At 35.4% G+C, this 26,090-nt stretch overlaps 2 protein-coding genes and 1 long non-coding RNA gene across 3 annotated transcripts in view; 1 reads left to right on the top strand and 2 right to left on the bottom strand.

Moving 5' to 3' along the window:
- The window catches only part of LOC136816130 (uncharacterized), a 28,834-nt gene extending 16,275 nt beyond the window's left edge, over window positions 1–12,559 (bottom strand). The window contains exons 1-8 of the mRNA XM_067072563.1: window positions 12,380–12,559; window positions 11,717–11,776; window positions 11,277–11,360; window positions 10,818–10,910; window positions 9,845–9,970; window positions 1,620–2,199; window positions 971–1,153; window positions 533–793 (exon numbers count right to left, since the gene is read on the bottom strand). Of these exons, the coding sequence (XP_066928664.1) occupies window positions 533–793; window positions 971–1,153; window positions 1,620–2,199; window positions 9,845–9,970; window positions 10,818–10,910; window positions 11,277–11,360; window positions 11,717–11,776; window positions 12,380–12,559 (1,567 nt within the window). The remainder of the gene's footprint in view (window positions 1–532; window positions 794–970; window positions 1,154–1,619; window positions 2,200–9,844; window positions 9,971–10,817; window positions 10,911–11,276; window positions 11,361–11,716; window positions 11,777–12,379) is intronic.
- A 3,883-nt stretch (window positions 12,560–16,442) lies between these two features.
- LOC136816114 (uncharacterized) lies at window positions 16,443–20,465 on the bottom strand. The gene is made up of 3 exons (XR_010847799.1): window positions 19,985–20,465; window positions 16,947–17,019; window positions 16,443–16,468 (listed from the first exon to the last, which is right to left on the bottom strand). It is a non-coding gene; the product is annotated as an uncharacterized lncRNA (long non-coding RNA).
- A 2,018-nt stretch (window positions 20,466–22,483) lies between these two features.
- On the top strand, window positions 22,484–23,924 carry LOC136816131 (uncharacterized). The gene is made up of 3 exons (XM_067072564.1): window positions 22,484–23,188; window positions 23,579–23,641; window positions 23,830–23,924. Exons 1-3 carry the CDS (start codon window positions 22,492–22,494, stop codon window positions 23,922–23,924), a joined length of 855 nt encoding a protein of 284 aa, XP_066928665.1. The 5' UTR covers window positions 22,484–22,491.
- Window positions 23,925–26,090: the final 2,166 nt, after the last annotated feature.

Raw genomic sequence — 26,090 nt, forward strand, 5'->3', positions numbered from 1 at the left:
AAAGTTTCACCTCCCTCGCTTCATCATCATCATTGCTCGACCGCAGTCGAGACAATGGATTCCACTCGCTGGCGCCAGGAGTCGCGGTTGCGCATAGCAGTGCCCAGGTCGCTAAGATCAAGGCCTGTATCCCTGCTCACCACATCCGGAAAGGTAAGTTTTCTCGATCTCTGAGCTACACGTTTAGGTTTCCAAAGCAATAGGGAGGAAATAACCTCAGATGAGGCACGGAAACAATGACCGGCAAATTGAACGCGCTTGGCTTTAAGGAGGAGAGAGATTGGTTTCAAGGAACCGTATATGGTACGTTTTGTTGGATGGTCACGCCAAGAGAGATTTTTAACCCTTCTCAGAAGTCTGGTATAGGTACCGTCTAGTTGCTTTTCAAACTTTTTGGTAAGGGACCAGGTTTCTGAACCATACATAAGAATTGGCTCAATAGTTGACTTGAAAATTTTAACTTTGAGACTAGAGTCGATGAAGGAAGATGACCAAATACTATGCAGCTTATTGCATGCACTCCAAGCTAAACCTTTGCGAACTTTAAAGTCTTTTTCGGAAGAAGAGATGTAAGAACCAAGATATTTGTAGTCTTCTACCTTTCGTAGGTTTGTACCGGATATTGTTTTAATATTGTCTGATGATTCGTTAACATTAAGAGTCAAATATTCGGTTTTGGACTCATTGAGGTATAGGCCTGTACAGTTTGCAGCAGATTCAAGAGTAATTAGAAGATTTTGTGCATCCTCTAGGGTAGAGCTGATAAGTGCTATGTCGTCAGCAAAGTCTGTATCTGTTAAATGAACGGCAGGATTACGTGGACCAAGCCTACGTTGAAGAAGAAAACCGCAGCTAGATATTTTATCAACAGAAACGCGCATAAGGTAATCGACAACTAGAATAAAGAGAAATGGTGCAAGGGTATCACCCTGGAGAATACCAGCTAAAATAGAAAAGGTTGAAGTCTCACCATCAGGTGTTTGTACTGAAGATTTTGTATTAGTGTACAGAAGTTTTATGGCATCAATGATCTTTTGAGGGATACCGTAAAGAGAGAGAATATCAAACATTGAGTCGCGATCAACCGAATCAAAGGCTTTCTTGAAATCAACAAAAATCAAAATTGCTTCAAGATTGAAGTTTCTAGCTTCCTCTAAGATTCGTCGAAGAGCAAGAACTTGGCTTAAAGTAGAACGACCACTTCGAAAACCGTTTTGATTTTTACGAAGAATGGGTTCAACATGAAGCCGTATTCTATTTAGAAGAAGCTTATTATAGATTTTTGCTGCGATTGGGAGAAGAGAGATACCACGATAGTTTGTGGCAAGACTAAGGTCTCCCTTTTTTGGTACTGGAACGATGGTCGATTTTAACCAGTGTGTTGTACAAACTTTGTCTTCAAACGCGAGGTTGCAAAGCTTTAAAAGGATATCATGAAAATTTCTGTCCTTCCAGATAATAGGTGGTATGTTATCTGGACCGAGGGCCTTGCATGATTTTTGTTGTGGAAAGGACCTTTGTCAACTCTTCCATGGAAAAAGAAAAAGTAGATATATCTAGAGGGGGAGAAATTTGCTCTCGTGGAAGAAAGTTATTTGTTGCTAACACCGGTTTTTTACCTAAAAGATTTTTGAAATGCTGTAACCAATTATCTAAGCGTTTTTTATCCGAGCCACCTTTCAGCTGGATGGACGGTTTTGAGTTCTTGCCACTTAGTTGTTGTACTACTTTCCAAGCATCGCGATGAGAATTTTTGGAAAATTGCTCAGACATGTCCTTCAGCTGAGTATCAATAAAAGAAACTTGAGCCTCTAGGTAGGCCTCGTCAAGTTTAATCTTGGCAGAGTTAAGTTGCTCCTTGCGTCTCCGCGTTGGTGCTGCATTATACAAAGAGGAAGCTTTTGTTAGATTTTCTCTTGCTTTCTTGACTAAGGGACATTCTTTTGGGTCTGATTTAGCTCGTTTTTGCTTTCTTGGAAGTTGCTCTAGGGCAACTTTTTCTGTGGAATCTTTAAGACAAGAATACGCTAGCTCAACATTATCTTTGGTCAATTCTTCGTTGAAAAGAGTAGAGAAACGGTTAAAGACCTCAATTCCAAACATGCTACATACTTCAGGATTTGTAGAGGCTCTTTTCCAATCTATTTGTTTTAAAGGATTAGGTTTTGAAGGTTTAGAAGAGCGAAGACTAAGTTTGACCTTAGAAGATACGATGCGATGATCAGTACTCACAGTAGCAAAGGAAGAATATGCTCTTGAGTCCTGTATGCTATTACGCCATTTTTTCCGGAAAATGATATAGTCGATCTGTGCTTTATCGCCGTTTGGATATTTGAAGGTCCAGAGATGATTAGCACATTTCATGAAGGAGTTATTTGAGGAAAAAAGGTCAAATTCTTGTAGAAGATCTAAAAGGTGTTCACCATTACGATTTGTAGCCTTGTCAAATGAAAAAGGAACATCAGGGTAGGCAAGTTTGGCATTAAAATCACCGGCTATGGAGAGAAAATTATGCCTTGGAATAGGCTAAGCAAGTTTTAAGTGACGAATAAAACTCCTCGACATCTTCCTCGGGAGCACTGTTGTGGGGGCTATAGGCACACACTACTGTTAAAACTGGGTTGCTGGAAAATTCAGCAATCACGATTCTAGGTGTATTTTTTCAATTCTTATTAAGTTGCTGGCTGCTCTAGATGAAAGAAGAAAGCCAATCCCTCCAACAGAAGCGTTAACCGTGTTTTTTGTTGCAGATGAGGTGATAAGTTGGGAGGAAGAAATAGAATCGTAAATTAAATCATCGTCAGGGTGAAATATTCGATGTTCTTGAAGAGCAATGATGTCTATAGAGTTATTAGACATGGAGAGTACAAGTTCATTAAGTTGTGTTGGTCCTCTTAGTGTGCGAACGTTAAAAGTACTGATTTTTAAGAAGTTAGAACATCTTAAAAGTTTTGTTGGTTTTGATTTTGATTGATCAGGTTCCATCTTATCTGGAGAGACCCTCCCATTGGGGTTTAAGATCTCACCTTCATTGGATCCCAAGGTGGAATCAAAGAGAGAAGAATGATCGAGAAAAGCAGGGGCTTGACCGGTAATCAAAGGCTTATCCCTGTTAGGGACTACCAATTGATCCCGGACCCTGGAGCTGTATGAGAAATCCATTGTCTTTTCAAATTGCTAATATAGTATGTGTTGCGCAACGACTACATACCCATTTTCCCATAGGTGGGGCAGTTCTCAACTAACTTGAGAGTTTTCTCCTTAACCAAGAGTGGTTAGGCAGAAGAGGATCAAAAACCATATCAACTATCTGTTGTTAACTGCCTAATGATCCCTATCGCTCTACCTGCTATAGAACGAGATTTTTTTTTAGGCTGGTATACTCCAGCTGGTGTTATATCAGAGTTTTCCTTCTCCTATTTGAATTGCCTTACTGGGCTATAAGATGCTCCAACTACACCTAATTCTCCGAAGAGTATGGAATGAAAATAAAATAAAATTGTGATTAGAATATGATACATTATTATACTTGACATTCTCGGATATATACAGATAAAAAAAGAAGGTTTATATGCAGGTTAAAAAGAACATGTGCACTAGCTTTGCTTGCTATCCAGCTACCGATTTTCAACACTAAAGTGATTAACACCGTCATTCGCTGTAAATTCAAGAAGATCAAAAATTATATAACATGCAGCGATTATTAACACTGAAGTGATTATCATCGTTACAGTCGTAGAAAGATGGAAGTATAATTTAGGATATCGATGAAAAGAGCGAAGAACGGATGTCAAAAACAGCAGTGGAAGAAATGGTGAAACTGACTGTCAAGTAAAGCTAACTCGTTGGCTTTGCAGGGCAAGGGCGCCAGGCTTCGAGTGAAACCATCCTTGAGGAAGACTTGAAAGTCAACCCGCATACCCATTCCCTCGCTTAGTCTACCCCACTCCCTACAATTAAGCACAGAAGAGTGTAAGGAACAAATCTCGAACAGAATCCACATAACTTCAACTTAACAGATTCTAGAAATAATACAATACACTCATTTTGCTTTTAAAAACATACGGAAAATTCGGGCTGAGGTTTATCATACTTAGCAAACTTCTTTTTCGAAAAATGCTTTAATTATGAAAGTTTTTTCAAAACATCGTCAAATTTGGTTGATTTTCGTTTTCACTTCAGCTTGTCTACACATCATACTTTTACGCTTTACAGCGCTTTATATTAACGAACACTTGTTCGATGTGTAAAAATATTCGCTGTCTACATCCCTGTCTCATTGATCATTGATCTCATTTTCAAAACAAAATTTGAATAATATATTTTTCCCAGTTTCGCGCTATGCTTAGAATTATACACCCCCGTGTCACAGACCCGCTGGGCACCCCCACCCGCTGAAAAAAAAGTCCAAAATTTTGTCCCCGGGAAAAAAAACGGGCTAAATTTGCCTCCGGGGAATCCCCACTGAAAACTTTTAATTTTTCTAGATCCCCACTAAGTAGCTCTTCAAAATTTTTATTTCCCCTCCGGTCCCCACTGAAACTTGAAGATTTTGAGAAAACCCCGCTACCCGCCTATGTTAAAAAACATCAACAGAATTTATACAAAACTTTAGTTTGAAAACTTATGTTAAAAAACTGCTAACTGCTATTCTATCTTTGATTAACTCTTAACTGATAATCTTTATCTTTAAGACTGACTGTTCATTGTCAAGCAACTTCATCCAGACAGCCAATTTTTTTTAACATCCAATTTAGATTGTCTACCATATTTGTTTTGATTTTGAAATACCTTTAAATATATATTTTGCACGCTCGCAAGCTAAGCGAAACAAACTGACAGATTTCTTTAGCTAAGTAGTACGCGCTCAGCTAGGCTAGAAAATCCCGATTTTTTGTTATGAACATGCCTGTCTAGAATGTGAGACACGGGAAAAACTGTTCACAGTGGTTTTAAACCTTTGTGCTCTCCATGCAGTTTTATGGAGTTTTGATGATTAAAATGGGTTGAAAATACTGAAATAGACTTCTGCTGACCCTGAGAATACTTTAATGGATTTTTATCAGTGTCAGTTTGATGTTTTGTAAACTGTTGTGATTATGATGAAAAGGAAGACAGAGAGAAAACAAACTTGGAAAACTTTGCAAGTAGCTGAGTCCTGAGAGGGACATGTTTGTCTGGATTTATTTCTACCTCAAGAAAAAAGAACAGTCATAAGACGAAATTTATACAAGGGAGAGAATGGATATTGTCATTGTAGAAACTCAAAAATTATGGAAATGATTTGCTTTGAATCTTGTTGTGAGGAATTTTTGGAGGATTTTATTTTGTCCATCATCATGATACAGCATGACCCATGGCCTGCAAAATACAACAGCAGCAGAAGCATATGATAGGGCTATCTAGTGACCAACAAAGACAAAATTGTTGAATTGATTGCATATGATTACTGAACCTGTCAAATAGTTCCGATATCAAAGAGATTGTAAATAGGGGTAGGGGGTAGAGTAACTTTTTTGGGGGGTATCTTCAGATCTTCTTTGCCTGGTGTTTTTTCTGTTTCATATAATGATAGAAGACATTTAAAAAAAAAAATTTCAGTTTCATGCATTTTTGACGAATTCCAGCCCAAAAAACTGCCCGGGGGGGGGGCTTTTTTACCGAAAAATCAGCTTTTTTGAGTTTTATTCTTCATATCTCTTCCAAAACTTGCTCAAATTCAAGATGTAGTGTTTTTTATGAAAATTTAACCTATTGTGATGCATTCTGCGCAATTTTTAAGGTCAGAAGTCCAAAATTGGCTGAACGCCCCTGGGGGTACTGATTCGCACTACAGGCAAAAATTGGAAAAAATGGCATTTTCTGGCCTTTTCAGGCCTGTAAATATGTCAAAACTATTGCAAATCTTATTTTTTTCACTTGTTGTACTAAATTTTATAAAGAAACAGCAAAATAATCATATTGGATTGAAAATTTTGCCCGTTGGAGCCCAAAACGAGCTGTTTTAAGCCAATTTTGGGTAGCAAAATGCTTTTTAAGGCCAATTTTGCAAGTTCATAAACTTTAAACTAATTGATTTACACGTCTGAAATTTTCAGAGATGGAAGTCTTCAGTAAAGTCTTTAAAGCAAAATGAATTTCAAGATTTTCACTTTTTTCAAAAAATCATAATGGCGTCTTCAAAAATCGCTTTTTAGCAAAAAAAATCATATTTATCAAAAATAGCATTTTTAAGGCAAGCTTCTACAAACTGAGTTTAAATGCTGACTGAAATTTTTTTTGCAGTGACAGTACTCTGGAGATACTCCAGGGAAATCAAAATCATTTGGGTCTGGGATGCGTCCATGTCCCCCATCATGGAAATAAAATCCCTGCTAAGAGCCATTTTTCAGGCAAAAATCTAAATTTGGACTGAAAAAATCTCTAAAATGAGAATAGACATGAACCTAAAATCTTTTTGCAGTGATAGTCTTCTGGGAATACTCCAGGAAAATCAAAATCATTTGGGTTTAAGATTTGGGTATATCTGCCATTATGGAATTGAAATCTGTGCTAAAACTGGCTAAATTGCAACATTTCAAGCAAAAATCCCATTTTGACTTAACAACTGCTCTAATGTGGCAATAGACATGAACCTAAAATCTTTTTGCATTGATAGTCTTTTGGAAATACTCCAGGGAAATGAAAATCATTTGGGTTTAGGTGATTTTGATTTCCCTGGCGTATTTCCAGAAGACTATTACTGCAAAAAGATTTTAGGATCATGTCTATTGCCATTTTTAAAATTTTTCCAGTCAAAAATTGGATTTTTGATTGAAATATTGCATTTTAGCAAGAATTTCAATTCCAAAATGGTGGATATACCCAAATCCCAAGCCCAGATGACTTTGATTTTCCTGGAGTATTTCCAGAATACTATCACTGCAAGAAAATTCGGGCCCATTTTAGAGATTTTTTCAGTCCAAATTTAGATTTTTGCCTGAAAAATGGCTCTTAGCAGGGATTTTATTTCCATAATGGGGGACATGGACGCATCCCAGACCCAAATGATTTTGATTTCCCTGGAGTATCTCCAGAGTACTATCACTGCAAAAAAAATTTCAGTCAGCATTTAAACTCAGTTTGTAGAATCTTGCCTTAAAAAATGCTATTTTTGATAAATATGATTTTTTTTGCTAAAAAGCGATTTTTGAAGACGCCATTATGATTTTTTGAAAAAAGTGGAAATCTTGAAATTCATTTTGCTTAAAGACTTTACTGAAGACTTCCATCTCTGAAAATTTCAGACGTGTAAATCATTTAGTTTAAAGTTTATGAACTTACAAAATTGGCCTTAAAAAGAATTTTGCTACCCAAAATTGGCTTAAAACAGCTTGTTTAGGGCTCCAACGGGCAAAATTTTCAATCCAATATGATTATTTTGTTGTTTCTTTATAAAATTTAGTACAACAAGTGAAAAAATAAGATTTGCAATAGTTTTGACATGTTTACAGGCCTGAAAAGGCCAGAAAATGCCATTTTTTCCAATTTTTGCCTGTTGTGCGAATCAGTACCCCCAGGAGCGTTCGGCCAATTTTGGACTTCTGACCTTAAAAATTGCGCAGAATGCCTCACAATAGGTTAAATTTTCATAAAAAACACTACATCTTGAATTTGAGCAAGTTTTGGAAGAGATATGAAGAATAAAACTCAAAAAAGCTGATTTTTCGGTAAAAAAGCCCCCCCGGGCAGTTTTTTGGGCTGGAATTTGTCAAAAATGCATAAAATTGAATTTTTTTTTTTTAAATGTCTTCTATCATTATATGGAACAGAAAAAACACCAGGCGAAGAAGATTTGAAGATACCGACTTTTACCCCCTACCCCTATTGTAAACTTGTAAACAGACTTCTCAAGACCATGAATGTGATTTTTGTTATCAAAATTATGAATCGGTCAATGATATTGATAATTTGACGTGCTTCTTCCCAAACTCAGAGCTCAAACATCAAACGACATTTCTTGAACTAACTTGGGAATATGTTTTAAATTCATTTTTGATGGATTATATTCCTGTTCCGCTATCATCCTGACACGCATATACACAAAGTAAAGAAACCCAAGCTATGATTTAAAATAAGTACCAAGAATTCATTTGCTGGACTGAGAAATGTTTTTCATTTTTTTTGGAATTATTGTGAATTATTTTATGTTTTGGCTGGTGTCTCTTGGAATTTTAATGAAAGTGACATAAGGAGAAATGAATGTAGAGGCATTATATTACTGTTTTTCTAGTTTTTACATTTTATTTCATATTTAATTTTGTTGAAAAATGTCCATAAGCTTCATTAAAGCTTGATAATAGATTTTTATTTTTCAAAACAAATGAACAACTTTGACTCAAAAAAGCTTCAACATAACTTTTTTTTCTCTCACAGAGGTTTTGATATAATAGATTATACACAAAATTTCTAACAATTTTCTTGTTGATCTCTTTTGTATATTTTTATGGCTCTCTCCCTTTGTGAGGCTTGTGATATTTTCATGTTTTTTAATAGAAAATGTGTACATTATTATTGTTGAGATACCTATTTATTCAAACAGTGAATGGATTTTAAAAGAAATTGTGAGATCTTTTCTTTTTCTATCATAACTTTTTTAGCTATACGGTTTTTAATTTTATAAGCAACGCAGTGCTAAAGGGCTCAGGCCTCAAAATGGCCTAAAAGCAACTTGGCTTAGGAACCCTAGACCTGAGTATGAAAAAATTTTAAACTACTAGGAAACCCATTACTTTCCTTTTCCACTTTGAAAAGACCCTGAAATTTTGCTATATTACGACCAAAAAACTGCTTTTTTACTGTCAAAAATTTGAAATTTTAGGCCATATTTAGCCAATCTAGAGGGTCCTATTTTCAAAAATTTTATGGCCCGTCGGCCCCAACCATGGTGGCGCCTCCTTAGACACTTATGTAGCCGTTACGTCATAATACCAGAGATACACCACTCTTTTTAAATCCTAAACCCCCCTGTAAACGTAATCAAATACAATCGAATCCGAAAAAAGTGGGGTAATATTAAATTGAGAGTCGATTGCTCGATCTTGTACCATTGAGCTAGGCTGCTCATTAGGATCATGGTATACAAAATTTATGTCCGAGATCATGAGGACGTTGATCTCATCAAATATATATGGCAACTGTCATAGGATAGTAGCCACTCCAATACAGCTTGTCTATTTCTTGTTATAGCTGTCATGTTAGCAAATAGTTGCTATTCTACCCGTTCAAGATGAAAGGTCTATGTTTGGAAATTTTGGCCAAATGAACTTAGGGAGGAAATGATATATAAGTAATTCACCTTAATGAGCCTCCGTGAGCCTCATTGACCCAATCAAGACTGGGTGGGAGGAAAGAAAAATGTTATTATGCATTATGCATATCCATATAATTACATAAAGATTGAAATAAAATTGCTTGCTTATCACACTTACTGTACTGTTTCAACAAACTTGGAAAAAAAAGAAAATTTCGAAATCCCCACTGAAATTTTTATTCTAATTATGTGTCCCACTGGTATTTTCTGTCTTTGAAAAATCCCCACTGGATTTCCAAAGAAAATTTTTTATCCCCGGTGAAATTTTAAAAGCCACCGGGTCACTGAGACAGGGGTGTAATTATGCTTCTTTTTTGCAAATTTAAGCCTCAGTATACTGATAAACGATATCCTTTTAAAAAAGTGAACTTGAAATTGATAAAGACAACCGTCGAAACGTCGCACACACTGCTGTGTTTTTAATGTTCATCTTTAATTTTTGACACAAATGTACATTGAATTTTACGTTGAATTTAAAAAAAGTGTATCTACCTGGTTGAGTTGAAATTTGACATTTTCGAGATTACGGTGTATATCATCAACATTCCGAAGGTCTTGTTGTAACTGTTTGTTTTTCTGGACTTCTCTCATCAATTGTGTTCGTAGGGTTGTGATCTCCTAGAAGTATGAGACGTTACAAAAATCAAAATATTCTATACAGCAGGGATATTAGAGACTCTGAGACTTTGAAGCTATGGAAATTTAGAGGTCTAGTGGTCTCCTAAGTGGGAGATATTTCAGATATTGTAGTTTTCTATACAACAGGAAATATGGAGTGGGCACGAGTCTAGTGGTACAGTGGAGACTTACTTCCTAATCTATATATTTAGCTAAGGATTTTAAGAATTTAGAAGTCTATATCGCTAAAAACACGTTCATTGAAATAAAGACAGCATTCAATTCAAAAGTTCCTAATCTATTACAATACACACTTCTAAAAAGATTATTGGCCTCTCTTGCCCCTCTCCGGTAATACGGCAATAACATCATTTCATTAAAGCTGGAGAAAGAGAACGTTTGGCTCCAGAATGTAAGATATCCTCAATACTGTCTCTTAATGCTATTAAAACGAATCTGGCTCTTGGCAATTTATTTCCTAGTTATAGGATGGAGTCGACATTTTACGCGGATAGCCCAGTAATCTAGGACTTTTAGACAGTCTTTCTATTGTTTTCACGGGGTCCACGGTCAACCGGCTCTGCTATCTTTGAACTGAACGGAACATTGGAAGAAGCGGGGAGCCGCAGGGAGCCGCAGGGAGCCGCAGGGAGCCGCGAACCCCTGGTTTGAGACGCGGACGCGCTAGACCACTTGGCCATCACTCCTAGTGAAAGAGCATACAATTCATCTCATAAAGAATTAGAATAGATACCCCTGTTGCAACTTTAACATAAGGCATTTAATACTGTCTAACTTTGATTGTTCCCTTTCATCTAAAAACCATCGATAATATCAAAATTCTTACGGGATTAGTATAGACGTCGTTCTGAACGTTTTTCATTTCGTTCTTCAAAAATTCGTTTTGTTGTTTCAATTCAGCTATTTCTTCTTCTTTGGCCTAACATATAAAAAAGCGAAATAATGAAGCAGATTATTCTAAGTGTTTTGGATTTTGATGACAAGACGTACCCAAGGAAAAAGGGAGACTACATATCATACAAAGGAAACAAGTCTACTCTTTCAACTTATATTCGTAAATTTTTTTATACATGTGAAGAAAATAAAAATTTCTGTCCAACTATATTCACTCGGGAGATTTGGGTGGCAGAGCAGCATGCATTTCGTCCTTATTGGGACTCATCAGCACTGCGTACTCCACCCTGGCTGGCCAGATCGATTTAGCCAACATCTCTAAACCACAAAATCACTTGTGGTTCAAACTAAGAGAAAAAGTGAACAGAAGGGTTTTCAAACAAGACCTTACTATCATTGAAATATCACGTCGTTCTTTCATTTCTTTGAATTGTGATTCAAACTCTTTGATCTTTGATAATTGTTTGTAAAAAGCCTGTTAGCGAAAATAAACACACCGTAATTAAAGAATAGGGAAGACAACAAAAATGCTCATGTTTAATGACGATCGTTATATAAAGAAAGGTCGTCCCGTGAAAACTTTGGTGGATCAAGTCTTGAAAACAAAAACATGAATAGGTTTTGTGCAATTACCATGAGCAAGAAATTAGGGAGGTCTGGTATGGAATTAGTCTCTCGCAACATTAGAGATTGTTCCGTCCAGGCCAAACCTACGACGTAGGCGGTCGTAAAATATCATTATAATTATAAGGGTCGAAAAGAAAATTTGAACTATGCAGATAATTTTAAAGAAATATATAACTTCAATTCTAAAAGAGAAATGAAATCTACCTTTTCCAGGTCTGATACACGATTTTCCAATTGACTTTTCTTCGATCGCAAATTTTTGACCTGTATAATTGATGCATTACAAGATTAAATCAAGGAAAACGAAATAACCTGGTTTGTTATATTGGAGGTGATCTATAGAAACACGCCATATATACGTAAGTTTCCGACCCAACTTGAAGGAAACCCAGAGGCTCTCTTTTCTTTAGGACTATCCGAAGGTAGGGGAGGGAGCCACTCTCATTTTCCTGGGTCTGTGTCTCTAGCTGCTGAGCATCAAGTAAAAGAGGTACCAAATGCAATCTTGGAAATCTTTAGTGTGACCTAGCCCGCAGACTTGCGTACAATAGCTGAATGATATAACTTCACGTTACGGCACAAACAGACGTGACCCTATATTCAATTAAGATTTCGAAAAACGGCTTCTAGTAGAAATTTGATGCAATATATTTAGATCGTATATATTGGACGGAGGATCGAGACAAAAATACGATATAGATACTAGAAATCATTTAGATCGTATTTAAAATCTTTGCAAGATTTAATTTTGCGAGCCAAAAGATTTGCGAATCAAAAATCAGCGTTTTAAAAAAGTTTCGCGTAAGTAATCTCACGTGATTTAATCTCGCGAAAATAATCTGATCAAAGCAAATTAACCACAACTACCTCTGTATTTAAATTGGATCTGTTTTCAGTCTCCTTGTGTTGCATGCGGACGATTTGTTGTGATTTTTCATTCAATATTTCTTGCAGTTGTAAACAAAGATGTTCTTTCTTGGAAAGTGATTCTTTCAGCTGTTCGTTCTCTTCTTGTATCAAGTTTTTCTCTTTTGTGGCGGAGGACATGAAGAGTGCTGATTTGTCGCTCAGTTCTCTAGTACATATAGTTAGCACATTTTACAATGGAGTAAAAGCTAAGCAAATACTTTAATTTGAGTATCATGATGTGTAAAAGACTTTTTCTGGCAAAAGGTTTTCGAATCAATGGTTGTCATTCAGTTTTTGATCATTGCTAAAGACATAAACCTATAGGATGGCTCTTCTCTGTTCCTGGTTACTCTCAGGTGCCTAATAAGCGTCCCCCGCCCATTAATTTTCGAAAATTTTCCACTCAAGACATTTTTATTCGAACAATCACCCCCCCCCCTTAATAATTTTTGGGAAAAAGTTCCCTCTTTGCCCTAATTCTGCTATATTAGCGTCCTTTTCAAAATTTCCACCCAGTACATTTTTTTCCAACCCAACTTCAGCCCCCCCCCCGCTTATTCCAAACCCCCTACCTAGCCCCGAGAGTAACAATTATTTTTGGTCTCAATGGTCTATTTTTCAGAGACATTTCAATTTAATTTCGACCACTTGAAACTTTATATGTATCCAATAATTGTTTACCTCGCTTAGTGTTAAGATTTCCTGGCTTTTCTTCATTTCCAAATTGGCTAACTCATCTTTCAGAAAGGTGACCTCATTTTGTAAACTATTGTCCAGTGAGCTCTGAAAGTAAATAATCATAGCAAAGAGTGTATTTACACTGAAATACTTTGGTTGGACAAAAACTCCTTGAAAAAGACTCCAGTTGTAATATTTCGGTCAAATTCACCCTTTTCAGAAGACAAATAAACACGAGTTTGAATTGAATCCCTTTGTATACCTGTGAAACACCATAAAACTATTTTTTAAAAGAACAATAAGGCTCAAAATCGGCAAAAATTAGAATAATTTAAGAACATTGCTGAGCCAAAATTTACTCAATTTCAAGCAATTTAGGGGTCAAAGAAGTAAAAATTGGGTATAACGCCTAATATACCCCAATTACATCCAATAAGTAAGAACAGGATAAGAACAATTTCAGGCTCAAAGTGCCAAAAAAATAAGAACAGCCGAGGTTAAGAAAAACTTTACTGGTTCTTAAAAAAAAAAGTGTAAACAAGCTAGATGCTGAATGGACCTACCTGATGATGAAAGTTAGATAGCAATGCAAGGAGAAAAATGAAAAAAAAAATCAGTCAGAAAACATAGCGTTTAGCGAAAATGCATAACGCAATAAATTCATCATTGATTGTTGATAAGGGGAGAGGGAAGGGTTGTAGGGAAAAAATTAATAGAAAGTTCTGGTCGCAAAAATCAGTTTTATTGACAATTGCATTATGCTTGATGGTGAGCATTGTTATCAATAATGTTTTTGTGTCAAAAACATAGAAATACAAGGAAAAAATCTAATGAAAATCTGCAAAAACGGCGATTTCCGGTATTTTCAACCTGAAAAAAAAATTTCTCAAAAATCGAACTCAGCCATGTTTTGGGCAATATTAATACGCATCTTAGAGCAAAAAATCAGAAAAAACTAATGATAAAATCTCGAGAAAATGCCAAAAAACCAGTTTTTCCGGCATATTTCCGGCACTTTCGGCCGGAAAAAAATGTTTTTAGAAAATCGGGCTCCGTCACTTTTTAGGTATTGTCATTTTACATCAGTGTGCAAAATTTCATAAAAAAATATAAAGTACAGCTCGAGAAATTCAAGAAATACCGTTTTTCCGGCGAAAATAGGCTGTTCCGGCGATTTTTAGAAAGTTCCGGCCTCAAAAATCAGTTTTATCGACAATTGAACCATGCTTGATCGTGGACATTGCTATTAATAATGTTTTTGTGAGAAAAAACAACGAAATATAAGGAAAAAGTCCGATGAAAATCTGCAAAAACGGCGATTTCCGGCATATTTCCGGCATTTTCGGCCGGAAAAGAATTTTTCTCAAAAATCGGACTCTGCCATGTTTTAGGCATTGCTAATACGCATCTTTGTGCAAAAAATCTGAAAAAACTAATGATGAAATCTCGAGAAAATGCCAAAAAACCGGTTTTTCCGGCATATTTCCGGCATTTTCGGCCGGAAATGATTTTTTTTCGAAAATCGGGCTCCGTCACATTTTGGGCATTACCATTTTGCATCATTGTGCCAAAAATCAGAAAAAACTAATGAGCCAATCCTGAGAAAAGCTGGTAACAGACGGACGGACGAACGAACGAACGAACGGACGGACATCGGTTAATTTATAGGACCTCTACCCCACCGGGGTAGGTCCAAAAAGTGTAATACACCGCAACGTTGACAGATAAATAGAAAATAGCAATTTGAACATACATTAAGCTTCCATTTGAGTAATCTTGAGGTATTTGCTTCAGTTTCATGATGGTAACTTTCTTCGTAATAATCTTCTTGAGACTTGAGGGGTTTTTCTTCCAGATTTGGTGATTTGGTTTGAAGGTCATAAGACTTTGTGACGTATTTGGTGTTACTGTTTGTGTTGAAACCTAAGGAGAGAACATGAAAGATGGGAGTTAACCAAGGTGTTCCAAATCCATAGGCCAAGCAAGCGTGCAGCAACTTCGATTTTGTGAGGGCTCAATTCTTCAAAGTCGTTGTATTGACGAGCTAGTACAAAATGTACCACGGAGCAAGAATTTTAGTACAAAAAAGAATTTTTCTTTTGATTCGGTACGTTAATCTAGGTTTGAGTTTCAGGCACAAATTATATCTCCATTCTAAGATTTTTGAATGTTTATGAGTCGCTGTCCAAACTGTGTTCTTGGAACATTTAAAGTGCATTAAGTACTTTCAGACTTTTAAAAAACGAAATCAAAGTTAAGATTAAAATATTCTGCTCTTCCACACTCATAAACTTAATAATTTGCGACCCTAAGGGATATACATTTTTGAGAGATTTTCGTGACAATCTATGCCAGGGGGGGGGTCCATGTACAAAAAAGCGGCATGTATCATGGGGTGGGTGGGTGTTTTCAAAACTGTTTAGTACTTGTGAACTATACATGGGGGTTGTCAGGGTCAAATTTCTGATTTGCTGTTTAGTATACGTGTACTATACAGGGGGTGTCAGGGTCAAATTTTGGATTTTCTGCTTAGTATTTGTGTACTAAAAAGCCAAAATCAAATCAAATTGTGATTTATTTTAGATTTTTGTCGAAAATTTTTTTAAATTCTCAATTGTTTTTGTCAATTTTCGAGAAAATTTGTTGAAAATTCTTTTATGGGAAGAATAAAAAACTTGCCCCAAAGTTTCAAGTTTTTTGGCTTAAAATTTTTATTTTATGAAGGGGTGTAGGGGTATATTTGGTAGTTTTCTGGATAGTATATTGTACTATGTAAGGGGGTGTTTGGTATATTTGGTAGTTTGCTTGATAGTATATTGTATTATACAGGGGGTGTCAGGGTGTATTTGGGAGTTTGCCGGATAGTACTGGATAGTATTTTTTACATTTAGTACTATAGGGGTGGGTGGGTGTTTAAAATCGAAATTTGCTACAAAGTACTGATACATGCCGCTGTTTTGTACATGGACCCCCCTGTCTATGTGAGTATTTAGAGCACCATTTCAAATTCATGATATGCACCACTGGAGAGTCTTCTGAGAACATTTAAAATTTTCTACCCAATACGTCACTTTTTCTAATTGTTTAAGTGACGTATTGGGTTGAAGATTTTAAAAGTTCTCAGAAGACTCTTCAGTGGTGCATATCATGAATTATTTGAAGCAAAAAATATATTAAAAAATCATAGCTACAGATAAAATTGATTACATTCTTTTTTTCAGCATTTCTTAAAACCTTGCTCTTTCATAAAAGACATGAGAAAAAAGTTTCATATCTTGTTGGGATAGTAAGAAAACACGAAACCACAAGAACGATTCCTTACTTGGAGCTTCTTCATTGACATCTGAAGTATTAGATTTTGCTGGGCTTCTGAAAAATTAAATAACAAAGAAGTTTAAAGTTTTTCATTTATTTATTAAATTGTAAATTTACATAAGAGGCATTTCACTTTTCACATCTTTTCACTTATAAGGAAGTTGGCTGACGATAGATGTTAGGTACCGCAAGTGGATTGAGTTTTGCAAGCACATATTTTTGCGAAACAATTATTTTCAATTTTCAAAAATAATTTAATTTTCACAGGAGTTATTTGGGACGAGATGGAGTTTTTACAAGCTCTTATTTGATTTGGTTGGTTGTTAACCAGCAATTTTGTTACTTTTTCTAAAGAACGCATCATTTTTATTACTTCAAATGACCAATTATTAAAATATCTTATAAAAACTCCATCTCATCTGTGTTATTTTCGGGAATTGGTACACATTTTTCAACTAATTTCTTTAATTTCTTTAATTGTGTTTTTAAAATTTTCACTAGCTTCCAGAAGAGGAGATGCATATAATCAAACCTGTTTCTTGAAATATCTGCAAGAAGTTTATTGATAATGTTCTGGCCCTCTCTCACTTTGTCATCCATCTTTTCTGAAAAAGAAAAAAAAAAGTTCCATTTTCTTCTGAGCTTAGATAAGAATTGTAAACTTCTTTTGGCTATTAGTGATGTTACAGTGAAATAAATTGAATCACACAAACTGTTAAAGAAAATCCTAAAAAATTCGAGCAAAATATCAAGAAGTGAAATAATTTACAATTGCTACACAAAAAAGTGAAAGTGAAATCGCACGATCTGATTGGATGAAAAAAAGACCGTGTGAACTGGAACTGAAAATAATTCTTATTCTAAAACAAGATGGCGGCAAGAAAAGCAAGTCTTTTGCTTTGGACAAAAGTTTGTAAATTCTCGTTGATTTTAAGGTTTTATCTTATCTTATCTCATTTACTTTAATTAGTAGAGGCTTCTTCAATGTTTGGGGAAGGTAAGTCTATAAAAGTTATTTGTTTTTCGGTGGAAAAAAGTGTTTAAAAAAGCATTTTTTGTGCTCAAGGTTTATTTTTCTTCGCTAATTTTTGTCTTCAATCTTAAATAGATGAACGAGTATTTCACTGATGGTTATGATTTTTTCACAGAACATAGTAAAACTATTCAAGAACTTAGACTTTCTTACAGAATTTCAGTTAGTCACACTAGCGTCCCGCCAAAATGCATATGAAAGATTAATGCTGCGAAAGCGCTATATCGTTTACTTGACTCTCAAGCAAAAAAATGTGCCGCAAAACTTCTAAAGGGATTCATGAAAAAATAACCCGGCGCTTTTTAATGAAAATAACATTTTCAAAAACTTTGAGAAATTGCGTTCCCAAACCAAACGCACGTGCTGCTGCCATATTCCGTCTCTGCAAAAACGGCACTGAAAAATTTTCTAGGTACCCCTTACATAAATAACAATTACGAGTGATGTCTTTCGTCTAGTGGCATACTTTTTTCACCATACTTTCGCCACATGATTACTGCTTTCCCCAATCAACGCTTTGCTCAGGTTAATTTCCTCTGGATTCCGGTCAAAAGAGACATTTTAGTTTTGTTTTCAGATTTTCTTTAAAACTTTAAAAGTTATTAACTAAACACGTGGATGTTTTTGAAAGCCAAAAGCTGCTTCTTTTCAAATGTGAAAACCGTTTTCCAATATCTTTTTCACATCATTTGTAGTAGGGAGGTCGGGCCTTACGCGTGCGGCATTAACAAAACATATTTTTCGAAAAATAAAAATTCAAGCTTACATATCTCAAGGAAGGAAACCTCTTTTAACATAAGTATTTTTTCCAAAGTGAAGAGAATTTATTCAGCTTTCTTTTGCAGAAAAAATCAGCACATCATATCTTCATGTTCCTTCAAAAGTTGAAAACGAGTACTTACGGGTGAGTTTTTTCAAACTTCTTGTTCGCAGCACAGCAAAATTTTTTATCCGGGGGTTCTAAAATCCAAAGCGCTAGCCACCCAAAACAGCTATCGACCTGGAATTTTTTGCATCGTTCCCCACAATAGTTTAGCTTTTGAGACGTACCACGTTCGTTGGTTGGAGCAACGTCTATTTTTCAGGAAGTCAAATTATGTACTTAAAATGCGTTAAACAAATTTTTTTATCGCACGTGAATTTTTTTGAAAGAACAATGTTTTTTCTTTCCAAATGTGAAAAAAGTAAGGATCAAGCTGTTTCCGGTGGCAAGCAGCTAAGGGAAAGATTATGGTGTAATTACCCCCGCTTCCGACTCGATTCAGCTACATCTACGGAAAATAAAACTCGCACCAAACCTCCCGCGCTTTTCATAAAACACTTTCGCTTTTGGTGCCGTAATGAAGGTACAAAATGGCTGGGTGATGCGTGCACGAAAATGCTTGAAAAATTGATTGAACTTCAAAAAAAATGGAATATCTTTGGAACTTTAAAGAATTGGGAGGTAAATGACCCCTCATTTTTCTTCTGATGGTTATGGCTTTCCATTAAACTTGGTTTGGTATTCTGCAAGTAAGTTTGAAATTTCCTCTGACCACCCTATTTGTAGTAAACAAAAGTTTGAAGCTGGTTTTGGTTGACTGATTTTCAAGGTCGTGCAAGGTAAAACCCCAATTCTTGGTTTCCGTGCATGCGTGCTACATTGCCGAGATTTGGTTGAGCGAAATCCAAACTGAGTGCCAAAAAAATGTGGAATTTAGCTGGGGAGTCTTGTTACCGCCCGACGTGCGACGAAGGAAGGAGCTCTGTAAAACTGGAATATTTCAAATTGATATATCTCAAGAACTAAAACCTTTTGCCAGGTAAATGACCCCTCATTTTTTCTCTTATGATAAGGGCATAGGTTTTGAATTTGAAAAATGAGTTTGAAATTTTGACTGGCAACTGGCAGCTCTACTTTTGATTGAATGACCACTGCCAGACGATCTCAATCGAACGGAATCGACGATCGAACCAGTTGAACCAAATCGAACGCAATCGACTGATTGAAATTCGATTGTCGAACGCAATCGAATCTCAATCGAAGGTCAAAATTCTGGGTAATATTCGATTGGTTCGATTGTTGTTTTGTTCGACTGGTTCGATTGTCCGATTCTGTTGTTCGATTGAGATCGCCTGGCTTTATTTTTGCAGCTTCCCAACGTCCAAGCTCTCAAACATCACAAGCCGAATGAAATTACTTTCGATTTCCCGTAGAAATTATGCGATGAACAGTCCGCATCCGGGGCGGGGTCAATGAATCATCGACGATCGAACGCAATCGAACATCAGTCGAACGCAATCGAATATCAATCGAATCTGAAAATTGCGGTAATATTCGATTGAGATTTGATTGCGTTCGACAATCGAATTTCAATCGGTCGATTGCGTTCGATTTGGTTCGATCGGCGATTCCGTTCGATTGAGTGAGATCGTCACAGAGAGTGTAGAGTGATGATGTGATGATCTAAAATTGAAAAATCATCCTAGAATTTTCCTTGTTTTGACCACTACCATACAACAAAGACACTCTTACTTCACTCACAATTCATCTTTACCTGTTGTTGGGATTCCTTCATTTGGTGTTGTCAGATACCCAAAAAAAATGAAAATACCACTTAAAATTTGGCGCCATTTTGTTTTGTTTTGGCTGACCTGACAGTGATCCTCATACTTTTGGTAGCGCTCGCTGACCCGGGCGGGTGACAGCGGCGTGGCGGGGCGGGTCGGGGCGGAATGTGCTAAATGATTTCGCAAGTAACTGAGAGCTGAGAGAGAGATACTGCGTGATATCAAGACTGAGATTGATTGAATGTCAATCTGAATATGAGATGCCAGATGCCTAGATGTTTAATAGAATGTCTAATAAAAACAATAAAATCATCATCAATAATAAGACTAAGAGTTATATTCAAATCAAAAGAATAAGCAACGATTTTCGATTTCGTTTTATTTTAAATTTGGATAGTTTTTCTTTAAAAATCTTATGACATTCAATTTCAGTTAGTTTAAGGATTTAAGTCCTGTTTCGCACAACAGAAATTTGTTGCTTTCTACTTCTAGAGGTTAATTGATCATCATCACGAGTGAACATCGATCCGAAGCCCTCTGTTGATGGTAAACTCTGTGCATCATACACAGTCAAGGACACCTTCATATTAGCCGATTATAGGCTGATTAGCCTATCATAGGATATTTAGACTAAATTATATAGGTTATTTAACCGAAAATCGATAAAAACCTCAATTTCTGACGAAATATAAATATTCGCGTCTATTTTTCACCATTACTTCATTGTCCAAAGCCAAAAGAATCTTTTTCACTTAAACTGATATAATGTTCAATTTTGGAAACAGAAATATGAATAAATTTACTATCCATCGGCTAACTAACCGATTATTATAGGCTAATTTTCTGATAATAAAGTGCCGTGTACAAAAATACATGTTTGTTAAAAAAAATTTTTTTTTTTTAAAAAGCCCGATTTCCTTACCCTGCGCATGCGCACGCATGCGCAGTACCAAAAAGTGGAATATTTCCTAAACCAAAATTGACCCAAGGTCAAAATTTGTCATGAACATTTCTCTGACAATGAGAAACCATATATTCCTTAGAGAAGACGCGACTATTTATATTTCGTCATAAATCAAGGTTTTTATCGATTTTCGGCTAAATAGCCTATATAAAATAGTCTAAATAGCCTATGATAGGCTAATTTGAAGGTGTCCTTGACTGTACACAGTAGACGATGTTATCGTCCGCTACAGTGAAAACAAAGACGGGGAAAAATGACGGTATGGCATTATGGCGGTACATGTTTTTTTTTATAAGCATACAAAAATCCGAAAACAGGCTCAGAGATGCTTAGGTCGAAAGCTTAAATAAGGCTGAAAAATGCTTGAGGGATGCTTAAATCTAAAGCATAAATTTAGGGAAATACTGAAAATCCGTAAAATTCCAGCCAAAAAAGCCAAAATCAGGAAAAAAACATTCTTCGTAGGCTCAAGTAATGCTTGCCATATGCTTAATATTTTTCCCCATATCTGAGCTTCCATATGCTTATAGGTGCAATGCTTATAAAAAATAAAACATGTATACGGAAAAAGATCAGCGGTAGAGTTTCGAAGAAACGGATGATAACTCTTTGGCATGAAAAAGGTTTTGCAGTTTTGCTTGGACTAACCAGTGAAACTGGTTATTAGTCGCTCCGTGGTGAAAACCGCCTAAGTTTAAAGACCGAGCTTTGGTTCAAACGATCAAAAACACGCTGGTAGAAGAAGACACAAGACGAAAATGACTGTGGTTTTTCTGTGAAAATCCAGCTCATTATGGATTCTTTCTTCTTCTTGGTTCATTTGTTTTATTGAGATATCAAAAAGAAATTTTGTCCACTTTCTAAGAGACAGACACACTATATTACAACTCTACTTTTATCAAAAGAAAGTAAATAGATTCAAATTATAGTAATAATTCATATTCCTTTTTATTATAGGGAATCAAGAATTTGATGCTGTCCTCCAGAGCTTTCTTTATTGTTTACAAGAGAACTAGTTTTTATATAAATAAATCTCAAAATTAGATTTACTGTTCTTATTTCTAGGTGAACAACTGCCTTCCTATCAAGCTCTGATGTTCGTGGCATGTCTCTAAAGCATGGCAAGAAGAGATCCCAAAGAAGATATCAGACAAATCAGTTCAAAAGCAGATTTATGAAAAGCTTCACTATCTACGGGATATAATGGATGAAAAAGTATTTGAGAACTACCTGTCTGACTTCAAAAACTCACTTAGTCTTTCTGGGCTATGGAAATGTTTTGCTGACTACTTTGAAAAGCAATGGGCGGATTCGGCAAAGCAGTGGGCATATTGTTACCGAATAGGGATTGGGGTGAATACGAACATGCATGTGGAAGCCTTCCATCGGGTCATCAAGTATATTTACCTCCAAGATAAACATAATCGTCGATTGGATGTATGCCTTTTCCAGCTTATCAAGTTTAATCGTGACAAAATATTTGAGCGATGCACAAAACAAACTAAAGGAAAGCTTACTCATAAATCTGGAATGATTCATCAAAGACATAAAGAAAGTTTGTTACTAGAAAAGTCAAACATAAGCAGCACAAGTGAGAAGTCGTGGATTGTCAAATCTGAAAATAGACAGGCAGAGTACAACATTAAAATGGTTAGTGAACGATGTACAAAAGAATGCAAAATCAAATGTTGTCAATGTCAAGCCTGTTCTCACATGTTTTCATGCGAATGTATGGATTTTTTAACCAAAAACATTCCTTGCAAACACATACATTTGATCGCCACCATGTTAGCTTTGGAGCCTGAAAAACATCTCAACAAGGATGAGTTGGACACAAAATCAGAACAGCCTTTTGACAGCTTAGATGCTACTTTGAGTTTTATAGATGGATCAAAACCAATCAGAACGGATGAACTCAAAGACAGAATTACACGTAATCTCCTCACACTAATTGAGACAACCAAAAACGCCAATGACGAAGCAGCTTTAGTTCAACTTGACAAGCATATCAATACAGCTAAGCACACCTTTTCTGCTTTACTGAAACATAAATGTGACGCCATCCCTGTCCTACAGAAAATAAACAGTAATCAGAAGATTCAACGACAACCAAGATTTTTTTCTACGAAGAAAAAACCCAAACCATCAAAATTCCGAATGGCTGGCCCAGATGCAGATGTAAAAAGGAAGCTTCAAGACAGATCTAATTGGAAGAACTTTAAAAATGGTGATTTTCTAACCTTTATGTAAATAAATTATAGATCTCGTGAAACACCTTAAAGTGGTCGAATCACTTCTGTGCCTGCAGTAAACTAAAATTACCTGTAAACTAAAAGATTCAAATAAACAAATAAAATGATTACCTTATCAAAAATGTGACCTACTATAAATTGAATACTGTAGGTCACATGAAATACAAAAGGGCAAAGTTGGGCAGTTTTAAATAGAATCGTGTGACAGTTTTTTTTCAAAATTCTGAACCAAATTGGGATGGTAAATTACAATGTTTACAATGCTTTACACAAGAAGCTTTTTTCCTTCATTTGTTACTTCACCATGTACAGATGAAACTTGAGAGTACCGTGTAATTATTACTCATTATTATTTTTCTTTTTAGAATCTCTACCAGTTTCGGCAGCTAAAGCATCTCAATCTGATACGCAAGTCAACGATCACACAGGTAATTGTTTTGCTGTTATTTCATTGGTTTAAACATTCCCAAGTCGGTAAAAGATTTTTCCATGCTCTTTAATGATTGACAAAAATGGCTTTGAAAAAGACATTGCAGTTGTTAGACTGAATACTACAAAGAATAAGACAGACAGAACTTTTAGAAGTTTAAATGTTCATTATTATTTTTCTTTTTAGAATCTCTACCAGTTTCGGCAGCTAAAGCATCTCAATCTGATACGCAAGTCAACGATCACACAGGTAATTGTTTTGCTGTTATTTCATTGGTTTAAACATTCCCAAGTCGGTAAAAGATTTTTCCATGCTCTTTAATGATTGACAAAAATGGCTTTGAAAAAGACATTGCAGTTGTTAGACTGAATACTACAAAGAATAAGACAGACAGAACTTTTAGAAGTTTAAATGTTCATTATTATTTTTCTTTTTAGAATCTCTACCAGTTTCGGCAGCTAAAGCATCTCAATCTGATACGCAAGTCAACGATCACACAGGTAATTGTTTAAAATTCCACACTACAAAGATTTGAGTGAGATGTTTTTGACATATATAGAAATTTGAACACTAGAAGCAATACCAAAATCTCAGGCCCTGAAAGCCATGACCCTTGAGAGACTTAAAAAGATTTCAGATTTCCAGACATACAAAACCGAGAAATTGCGTGTTAAATTGTGCGAAAATAAACTTCGATAATATTTATTGTCTTTCCAGGCTCCCACAAAGCGAAACGTATCCAGAGAAAAAGAAAACATGATGCTGGAAAATGACACCGAAAGATAACTTCAACAATATCAAATTTTTATCTTGTATTAGATTTTATTTTCAAAAGATTACGGTAAATTCAGTTTGAAGCTTTAATATTCAATATAAATAAAATTTGTACTATTCGTATATACTTTTGATACTTACTTTTTCTTATAAATTCGAACCAACTGATTTTTTAGCATTCTACGATTTCGATTTGACACCAGGGAGACTTTATAGCATTTTAAGACACTGGGTGAAAACCGAAATTTCCAGTTCATTGGAAATACCAAAAAAGACCTAAAAATGTCAGGAAATCTCACTTTTTTTGGTATTTCCGAAGGTATGGAAATGTCAAATTCTCAAAATTTGGAAACGCCACTATGTGACATTCGCTAAATTCCCAGACTTTGAAATGTCAAATTTCCTGATCTTTTTTTATGTTTTAAAATTCATCTTTTGGGGGATTTCTTGAGGAATGGAAATGTCAAATTTCCCAAATTTGGAAACGCCACTATGTGACATTCGCTAAATTCCCAGACTTTGAAATGTCAAATTTCCTGATCTTTTTCATGTTTTAAATTCATCTTTTTGGGGATTTCTTGAGGAATGGAAATGTCAAATTTTCCAAATTTGGAAACGCCAATATGTGACATTTGCTAAATTCCCATAACTTGGAAATTTCATATTTCCTGGTATTCCTTATAATTAAAAGTCATCTTTAATAGGTTTTAAAAAGCTTCAAATTACTATGTGAGGAAAGATGACCATAAAATCTTCGTTAATCTAATCATTTTACCAACTTGACGCTACAAGGATACAAAAAATGGCAAACCAACAAATAATACATAACATTAAATATTTATTTAACATGTTTCATTTCAAAGCACAAAGATAAAAAAAGCTATGATATTCTGTGATATTAATTGTATAAAAAATCCATCAAATCCACCATCTCACCATCAATCAAATTCCTGTCGAGTCTAGTTATTAGAACCTTGCATACAGTATTTGAAATTTTGTGTACAATAATCTGTTGAGTGTATCATTAAAACTGTGATTTCTGAGATTTCCGATGAATGTTTAGTTTACCCATTTTTACAAGTTTATGTCTGGAGCGAAGGAGATATGAGTTTTAATTAAGTTTTCAAGCCACTGATCTGAATGGTAAAGTCTGTCATTCTGAAGCGTAATGTATCAATACTCTGTCCATTGGAAATCCAAAAGAATTCAATTTAATTTACCGACTACAACAATATTTCTTCGAGCAAAGGCTTCAATTAAAAGTCTTGAAGGTACAGTAGAATGATTCCATGGTTGCGTTGTTTGTGACTGAATTTGTTTCCATTTCAAGTATTGTTTTTTTCTGAAAAGAAAATCAAAACATTAAATCGAGCATTAAATGATAAGAAAATATATAATTTTACAAGTTAAAAATTCATAACCAACACACAACTTCATCTTACAAAGAACTTTCGAGAAAAATAACGAAATAAAATCGAAATTTTTCACATGTTCGCTCAAAAGTCACATGATTGAATACTCACATATAATTGGCTCAACACTATGTTTATTGATTTAAGATAATAAACCACATTTTTCTGATTTTTCTTTCTTTCGCTCTCTTTTGTTGAAAATAATAAACAAATCTAATATGCGATTTACGTCACAGCAAAGATAGTTCAAAATAAAGTCTT

The sequence above is a fragment of the Clytia hemisphaerica genome, unplaced genomic scaffold (genome assembly GCF_902728285.1).
Source record: "Clytia hemisphaerica strain Z4C2 unplaced genomic scaffold, Clytia hemisphaerica genome assembly, whole genome shotgun sequence".
NCBI classification, from domain to species: domain Eukaryota; kingdom Metazoa; phylum Cnidaria; class Hydrozoa; order Leptothecata; family Clytiidae; genus Clytia; species Clytia hemisphaerica.

Bases quoted from the DNA above. Each gene is read 5' to 3' on its own strand.
- LOC136816131 (XM_067072564.1), top strand. From the start codon at position 22,492: ATGATTCATCAAAGACATAAAGAAAGTTTGTTACTAGAAAAGTCAAAC. The intron at 23,189-23,578 runs GTGATTTTCTAA...TTTTCTTTTTAG, and splicing joins TTGGAAGAACTTTAAAAATG to AATCTCTACCAGTTTCGGCA. The intron at 23,642-23,829 runs GTAATTGTTTTG...TTTTCTTTTTAG, and splicing joins GCAAGTCAACGATCACACAG to AATCTCTACCAGTTTCGGCA.